Here is an 8,503-nt window from a genome sequence, read left to right as displayed (position 1 = left end):
TTGCCGGTTTGATTCCTGCATGTTTTATTGCTTCTCATTCGGAGCCACAAAAGTAGAAACTTTCTCCCAAAAATAAACTCGTTTTCCGGTCGATCCACTCCGGAGCGTCACAGTCTGGGAGGAAGCAGATCCCGGAGCGTCCGGTCTCGGCTGTTGCATAATCGTTTCATTTTCCTTTTCAAACAGGAAATGATGTCAGAGCTGAACAGGAAGTGATGTCAGAGCCGCTCCAGGATACAACATTCCCAAATCAAACAGAAACAGGAAAAACGAGATTCATTCAACAAATTAATCACGTCTGGAAAACATTCGGCCAGAACGGAAACGAGCATCAATCAGGATGAGGAGCGGCTCCGCCTCACGCCGCCGCTCCGGCCCAGCAGAACTGACCGGATCGGACCGGGTCATCGGCCCACTTCCGGGTGGGAACGCTTCATCGGAATAAATCAGGAATGCATGATTAGAGGAATGATATATTCCAGGTGTGGAGGTCCGACTGCAGCGGCTAGCCTGTTAGCCTGAGTTAGCACGTTAGCCTCCGTTAGCCTGCAGACGTTAAAATCGGCTAGTAGGATTAGCTCCTCCTGCAGGTCGGGAGCGGCGGCGCGCCCCGTCACTTCAGCAGGCTCTGCAGCATGGCGGTGGCGTAGGTGGGGCGCGCCTGGCGGCTCTCGATGGCACTGCGCAGGTACTGCACGCCGCCGCAGCGCTCCCAGATCTCCTCGAACTGTCGGGGCAGAATCTCCGCGCCGCGCTTCCGGGACAGACCCGTCTCCTCCAGGCTCAGCTCGCACATCTCCATGTCGTCCTTCCCTGCAGCAGAACCAGAACCATTAGACAGAACCAGTGGTCCAAATGTCCCCGAGTTCCTGTAAACAGACGAAAGGTCTTTGTTGCTGCAGAGATTAAATCCCCTTCTGGAAAACCGGGTCATCATTTATCTGTAGGACCAGTTCTAGAAATCGGCAACATAGAACCAATAGGTGGAAGCTCAGGGCGTCAACTGCTGAAGGGGGCGCTGTTGCAGCAACTAGAAACAGAACAGAGCATCGCTAACTGGAGCTGCTAATCATGCTAGCATGCTTCGCTCCATATAAAGGTGCCTCGCTTCTACGCTGCTTGAGCTCAACTACCCACGATCCTTTGCTGCATCACCAAGTCCCAACCCAGAAACCAACGACAACAAGATGTATATGAATGCCGCCATTCACCCTGCAGGTCGTGACCCCGTTAGCCCCGCCCACTGACCTGCCACCAGCAGGATGGGGTGCTTGTCGGGGTGCAGCTCCATCTGTCGGGCGATCCAGGCGCCGTCGAAGTGCGCGTACCACCAGCCTTTCTTCTGCTGCGGCTCCTTGAACTGGTCCGCCGGCCGGATGAACGGGATGCGGAAGTAACGCTGCTGCCGATTGGCCGACAGCTCCTGCTGCCGCGCCGGGAGGGGCGGGGCCAAACTCTGCTGGGCTGCTGATTGGACAAGAGACGTTAGAGGCAACAGGACATGGAGATGGACCAGAACCAGAACCAACTGGACCGGAACCAGACGCCCCAGTCTATCAGGGCCTACAGGCCGCTACGAGATCCAGAACCAGAAGATGCAGAATGTGGGAAGAATCAGAAAAGGTTCTGCAGAACCAGCAAGTCCAAATCCAGCTGGATCAGAACCAGCTGGGTCAGAACTTCACTGATGGAGCAGAGTCGAGGACCAGAACCTGAGACGCGTCCAACAGGACCTTCCCTCCCTGCTGGATCCACTCAGGTTCTGATCGGGTTCTGCTCGATCACACTTTGTTCTGGACCCAGTGTGGACCGGTACCACCAGAACATCTTCCTCCAGCAGTACAACAGATCAGAACCAGTACCTCTCTGACCAGGATCTGAACACAAAGGTCCAGCCAGGTTCTGGTTCTGATGAGCTTTGTCTGGTCGCCATGGAGACCAGAGACCCTGCCCCCCCCTCCCTCTAGGAAGCAGAGCAGCTAGAAGCAGAACCAGCGGTCCCAGTAGGCCCAGTTAGGAGCAGATCCAGCGGAACCAGCAGGTTAGTGGAGGTTATTCGGGTTCTACAGAACTTACATGTTTCTTTGGCTGCAGACGGAACATCTGAAACACGGAGACACAGGATGAAGACGATTCTGCCCGACCCAAACGGGTCTGACAGGTTCTGGTCCTGACACAGAACCAGAACCTGCAGAAGCTCAGGAGCTTTATTTTGAAAGTCTGACATAAATCCATTTCCTGTTTGGGGCAGAAACATCAGAACTTCCTGTTCAGAACCAGAATCTCTGTGAGGAAACTAGTTGGATCGGAACCTTCAGGTGGCTAGAAGGTTCTGATGTTTCCTGACCAACAGAACCTTCAGCTGAAGATCTGAGGAGCTGGTGTAACCAGAACCGGTTCAGAACCAGAACAGAAGCGGCGTACCGTAGTCCATGACGGAGCGCGGCGCCCGCTGCTCCGTCTCGGTGTTCCTCTTCTTGTTCCGGGCCTTCCAGGCGTGGTACACCTTCAGCCGCCGGTGGAACTCCTCCCTGCAGGCCGCCAGCAGCTCGATGTCTGAGGGAGAGGAGGACGGGTCAGGACCCGGTTCTGTTGGGCTCACCCACTCAGGGAGGTTCACTGGGTTTGGTTTAGAATTTAACGTGACAGATCTGATCCATAATACACTCTGGACCCAACAGAACCAGCCGACTGGATCCTCCCTGAAGGTCATTGTCTCTTTAGCTGCTCACCAACCCTGAGACCTCAGTCAGCACCGACCCAATGCTGCTTGGTTCTGACCGTTTAATACTTTAAATTAGATTCTGAAAACCGATCTAACAGTTTAGTAGCCCAATAACCCCTCACCCAACAACCCCACCCCTCGTCCAATAGCCCTGCCCTCACCCAACAACCCCACCCCTCGTCCAATAGCCCCGCCCTCACCCAACAGCCCCGCCCCTCATCCTGCCCTCACCATAAAATCAATTAACTTCTGGATCTGTGTTGTTCGCCACAGAACGTGTTGATGGACCCAGACCCAGAACTAGATCAGAACTTCAATCTGGATCTAAACATGAACCCGGATCCAGATCTCATCTGGATCCGGGTCACTCACCACAGGATGTGTTGATGGCGTCCCGCAGCTCGGCGTACTTCCACTTGCTCAACTCAAACTTTTTGGCGTTAGCAGCAGCTTTGTTGGCCTGAACCTGCGGCCCTCTGGGACAGGAAGCAGAGACAAGAAACAGGAAGTGAGACGAAGACGTGCAGGTGAGGAGGAGGAGGAACGCCTGAACGCCGAAGATCCAGAGGAGCCGAGTTCACTGAGAGTTTCCCACTGAAACTGGTTCTTATCACGGTTCTGGTCCAAAAAGAAGTAAAGAGTTCTGGACCAGCAGAAGTTCTGACCGGGTCCAAAAGGTTCTGGTTCTTAACCTGGATCTGGACTCAGTCCTCAGCTGCAGGAACCGGATCTGAATCTGGACTATCTGCTCCTCAGACCTTTTAGTCTCTGGATCAACACTCTAGTCTTCAGGAGCCATAACACTTGGTGAACCAGAACTCCCAGTGAACTCCCAGTGAACGCCCAGTGAACCCAACTCCATCAGGAGCACAAAGGTGGAATCAGAGTCCAGTTCTACAAACAGAACAGGGTTACGGGTAAGAAACACACCAAGTGGAGGAGAGGAGAAAGAACTGCATGCAGTAGAACCCAGTAGAACCAGTAGAACCCAGGGTCTGGCGGACAGAGTGAGCAGAATCCATCTGTGAACCGTCGGCGACTTTTAATATTGGAAATTAAGGAATTTGATTAATTTTAATTTAAAATTTTGATTTCTGTCGTTGCATCAGAAACCAGGAGATCCATTTTTTCGTCTTCATCCAGCTGCGCAGATCAGCGAAACCACCTGGACCGGACCGGACCTCTGCTGGTTCTGGACCTTAAAGTTCTTCATCAGAAACCTGGAAGTACCAGGAAGGGCCCGCTGGTGGCACTGTAATTCACGCCCAACCCGGGCGATCTTTCGGGTCAGACGTTCTGGCGGTTCTGGAGGTGTGAGCGGGAATAAGACCCGAGCAGCAATTCCCGGTTCTCCAAACATCTGAACTTCCTCCACCAATGGGTCGCAGGTCCAGAACCTTCTTCTTCATTGGCAGGTTTGGATCAATCTGGATCACCTGGTTCTGATTAGCGATCTGATCCGAATCATAGAGAGATCGGAGAGATTTGGTTCCGATGGACGGATTTTACCCACCGGGCCAGAAGTTCGGTCATCTCCTTCGCCATTTCCTCCCTGCAAAGCATGATGGGCCGGGTTAGCAGGATGTGGGCGGAGCTTAGACACATTTCAACCCAAGAAGAAGAAACTAGTTTCTGCTCTCAATGTGAAATTAACCCAAGAAGAAGAGGCCAACAAACTCCCAGTTTACCCAGAAGAACCAGAACCAAACCCAGTTTCTGACCCAGTTCAGGTTTTCTAACTGGTTCTGATCCGGTTCTGGTCCATACGGACCGGGCCAGATGCTGCAGGACACCTGAACGTGTTGCTGCAGGTGCAGCAGGTGTGTGAGAGGAACCTACATGGTGTAGTTCTTCAGCTTGGCGCCGACCTGCAGACTGGAGAGAGTCAGAGTTAGAGCCGACGAAGAGGAGGAGCGACGAAGAGGAGGAGCCATTCTCCTCCCAGGTGATCAATCAGGCGATCAATCATTGATCCATATTGATCCATCATTGATCCATCAGCTCCAATCCGAGGAAGTCGGACTGGTCACCAGTTGAACCAGTTCCTACTGAAACCGGGCCAGAACCCTTCACTGGTTCCTATTGGCCACCAAGCTGGACCCAGCAGAACCGGGTCCATCAGAACCAACCACAGCTCAGCTGTCTCTGATGTCACCCAATGAAGCTTCTTCTACGGCGGTGGACGGGGCCAGACCTGGTTCTCTGGAAGTCGACCCAATCGTCTATTGCTGGGTTCCTTCCAGAATCAGCCCTGGTTCTGACCCGGTTCTGAACTGGAACCAGCTTGTTGAGACAATCAGAACCTGGATTCAAACACGGAGATTCTAACAATTTGCAGCTTATGTTTGGACTGTTCTGGTTCTGAACCGTCTGGAGACTAGAACTGGTGCTGATCAGGTCGGAAAAGGTTCTAGTAGGAAATGAGGAGGTTCTGTTAGATTGTTACAGCATGCAGGGGTCAGAGGTCAGGGGTCAGAAAGAGCCAGGGTTAATCAGAAAGGTTAAGTCTGAGGATCTTACGCTGCTCTCTCTGGAGACGATGGAACGGAGGAGCCGTTACTGGAACAGGAGAAGAAGAACATCAATAAACACCAGAGAAGAAGAACATCGATAAACACCAGAGAAGAAGAACACCGATAAACACCAGATAAGAAGAACACCGATAAACACCAGATAAGAAGAACATCGATAAACACCAGATAAGAAGAACATCGATAAACACCAGAGAAGAAGAACATTGATAAACACCAGAGAAGAAGAACATCGATAAACACCAGAGAAGAAGAACATCGATAAACACCAGAGAAGAAGAACATCGATAAACACCAGAGAAGAAGAACATCGATAAACACCAGAGAAGAAGAACATCGATAAACACCAGAGAAGAAGACCGATAAACACCAGAGAAGAACATCGATAAACACCAGAGAAGAAGAACACAATAAACACCAGAGAAGAAGAACATCGATAAACATGGTGGAACTTCGTTAGTTTCCTCCTGAGCTCAGGAAGAATAGCCGTTATGAAAATGGCTAGTGGGGATCCAAATAAACCAAGGTCCAGGTTGTTGTACACCGGGAAATAGATTTGTTCAGAGCAGGTCACTGTGAGCTTCCTGAGCCTAGAGGTCAAAGGTCAGGGTACCTGCGCAGTCCAGAGTCGTTCAGCGTCTCATCGGGGATCAGCTCCGCCTCGCTCTGGGCGATCCGCATGGCCAGCTCCCGGTCTCTCCGCTCCTGCTCCAGCACCGCCTGCCGCGCCACTTCCTCTTCCCGCTCCGCCTGCAGCTGCAGCTCCAGCTCCGCCTGGGGACGGATTACAATCTGGATTATTTGGTCCAGATGGTCCCTCAGCAGGTGGAACCAGGAAGAGCCTGCTTCCTGTTTCTGTGGATGTCTATCCACCTCCACTTCCTGTTACAACAGGGTTAGCAGGACTGCTAGCACTTAGCAGCTAACAGGGTTAGCAGGAATGCTAGCAAAAGGCCGCTGTCTGAATGAGATCCAGGCTATATTAAATATTTTTAAATGCTGCTGCTCAGGTTGAGCAATGTTGGAGGAACTCTAGTTTCACACATGACCTTCAGCGAACTCATCCAGCGCTGGTGTGAAGAAACACCAACCTGCAGCCGCCTCTCTTCTTCCTCCCTCTTCTTCCTTTCCTCCTCTTCCTGCTTCCTCTTCAGCTCCATCTCTGCTTTCCTACAGAGGAACAGACAGAAGGCAAGAGGGAAGTTCATCCATCTCTGCAGAAGTCCCGGGTCCCACTTCGGAGACGTTCCCCAACGATCAACACGCACTGGAGAACCTGACGGGGCCGAGCGGATGAGAAACGGTGGACAGAATGTTCTGGGTTTTTACTGAAATGTTATCTTGGCGTTTGCTCATGAACTGTGGATGTTCCGGAGCTAGACAAGCTAAATCAGTAAATTCAGCCGCCACAGCTCCTCTGCTAGCAGTTTGGACTGGAAGACATCTGGACGTCCATCAGTCCAGTGACGAAGCTGTTGTCAACATGAGTTATGAACATGTGACTCAAACCGGACACAGCGCCCCCTAATGGTCAGCTTGAACCGCTACACCCTAGGAATGTCAGTTTCAGAAAAGTCTGACAAGCAACATGTTCATAACTTTCATAAAAGAAACTAGCAACTTGCTGAGAAACACGCGCGCCCGCTCGCTAGCCCAAATCCTGACTGTCCACCAGGGGGCTTGTCTGAGTGAGTTTTATACCACATAATATCACCTGCGGTACCACCATCCAACCCAAAGAGGGCAGCACTGAGATACCCTTAGGCCAAATTTTCAGGATTAAATTTAGATGAAAATGTCACAATTTGCACAGAAACCAAGACAGAAGAACCGATTTAGACAATTCATCAGAAGAAATATTTGATTTGGGGTTCAGTTAGATTCAGATGAAATCAAAATGTTTTTATTGAAAACAGAATTATTCTACTGAAACTTTGTCCAGTCTGCTGACTGATTTCCACCGCTGCAGATCTGAGATCAGGACGGCTGAAGGTCATTCTGCTGGGAAACGTGCAGATGAAGGCTGCACGTCTCAGGCCGCGACCTTCAGCAGGCTGCGACCTTCAGCGCGCGGCGCAGGGGGAGCGAGCCATAAAGCTCAGCCTGTCGTCTCTAATGTGCGACATTAGTGAGCGGCGGCTTGTGACGAACACGACGGCTCCCATCAGTCCTGCTAAAGACTCCCAGGCTGCAGCGGGCCGTGACCCGCATGCAGAGCGCCGCCGCCACAGGAGGGGGAGGGCTCCTAACGCTGGGTCCCGGCTCTGCACCTCTGGATCATCAGGCGCCAGGGAGGAACCAGAAGAGGCTCAACCCTTCCGACCAACCTAGATCGTCAGCAGCAGAACTGGGACCGCCCGCCTCTGGGGAACCGGACCCGCCAGCACAGAGCCGCCGCAGCGGGAAATATAATAAAGCTTTCCAATATTTCTGAGTTTTTCTGCATCAAAAATTTCGGGCCGACAGGAAAATGTATTTCTGCTCAGCTGAGTCTGAACTGATCCAGAGTAATCAGATTACCCCAACAGACTGTGGAGCTGCGCTGCGATTGGATGTTCCTACTTACAGGCGGCGCTCCTCCTCCTCCTGCCTGCGGCGCTGCTCCTCCTCCTCCCTCCTCTTCCTCTCGCGCTCCATCTCCTCCTGGATGCGGCGCAGACGCTCGCGCTCCTCCTCCTCCTTCTTCTTGTTCTGCAGGTCCATCAGCAGCTTTTCCGACCGCTTCACCTGAACCTGGTACTCGTGGTCGATGTCGATGCGGCTCATCATGGTGCTCTGGAACGCAGGCAGAGAGGGTCAGAGGTCAGGTTCAGAAACTTCAAGCTGAGGATTTGGCTGGTCTACATCTGACTTTATGGTCAGGGCTGCCATGGTTTCCACCCTCGTTAAGCCGTCACCTTAAAGTGGATGAATATTTATGAGCAGCTGTCATTTCCATGACAACGCTGTACGGATGACAAAGTTCGTCCGTACAGCCATCATTCACGGCACTATGAGCCCGTCAGAGCCAGTAGAACGGCCTATTTAAAACCCGGATTCTGCCAGAACATTTATCGTCATCAGCTGTTAGCAGCTGCTAACTACGGCAAACCACCATGCCCAAAAGTTGGCTCTATTGCGCCATCTGATCCGGAAAGGACTGAAGAGAGAAAACTGGATATACAGTGAACCCTCGGTTTTCGCGGGGGTTACGTTCCAAAAAGAAGCCGTGATGGGCGAAAAGTAATAACCTTTATTTTTTTTACAA

At 51.9% G+C, this 8,503-nt stretch overlaps 1 protein-coding gene across 12 annotated transcripts in view; it reads right to left on the bottom strand.

Annotated features, from left to right (window-relative positions):
- myo6a (myosin VIa) overlaps positions 1 to 8,503 on the bottom strand; it is a 29,536-nt gene continuing 21,033 nt past the window's right edge. For 2 of the 12 annotated variants that reach the window (XM_028040883.1, XM_028040882.1), the window contains 11 exons: positions 7,823 to 8,031; positions 6,348 to 6,426; positions 5,870 to 6,030; positions 5,246 to 5,284; positions 4,565 to 4,600; positions 4,239 to 4,277; positions 3,098 to 3,201; positions 2,425 to 2,556; positions 2,077 to 2,103; positions 1,249 to 1,467; positions 1 to 813 (listed from right to left, as the gene is read on the bottom strand). In XM_028040883.1, coding sequence (XP_027896684.1) covers positions 614 to 813; positions 1,249 to 1,467; positions 2,077 to 2,103; positions 2,425 to 2,556; positions 3,098 to 3,201; positions 4,239 to 4,277; positions 4,565 to 4,600; positions 5,246 to 5,284; positions 5,870 to 6,030; positions 6,348 to 6,426; positions 7,823 to 8,031 — 1,245 coding nt within the window. In that variant the 3' untranslated portion in view covers positions 1 to 613. The remainder of the gene's footprint in view (positions 814 to 1,248; positions 1,468 to 2,076; positions 2,104 to 2,424; positions 2,557 to 3,097; positions 3,202 to 4,238; positions 4,278 to 4,564; positions 4,601 to 5,245; positions 5,285 to 5,869; positions 6,031 to 6,347; positions 6,427 to 7,822; positions 8,032 to 8,503) is intronic. The other 10 variants (XM_028040884.1, XM_028040887.1, XM_028040889.1 and 7 more) reach the window with 10 other exon arrangements.

Source organism: Xiphophorus couchianus, chromosome 15 (genome assembly GCF_001444195.1).
Source record: "Xiphophorus couchianus chromosome 15, X_couchianus-1.0, whole genome shotgun sequence".
Classification (NCBI taxonomy): domain Eukaryota; kingdom Metazoa; phylum Chordata; class Actinopteri; order Cyprinodontiformes; family Poeciliidae; genus Xiphophorus; species Xiphophorus couchianus.
This window is presented reverse-complemented; position numbering and strand designations above follow the sequence as displayed.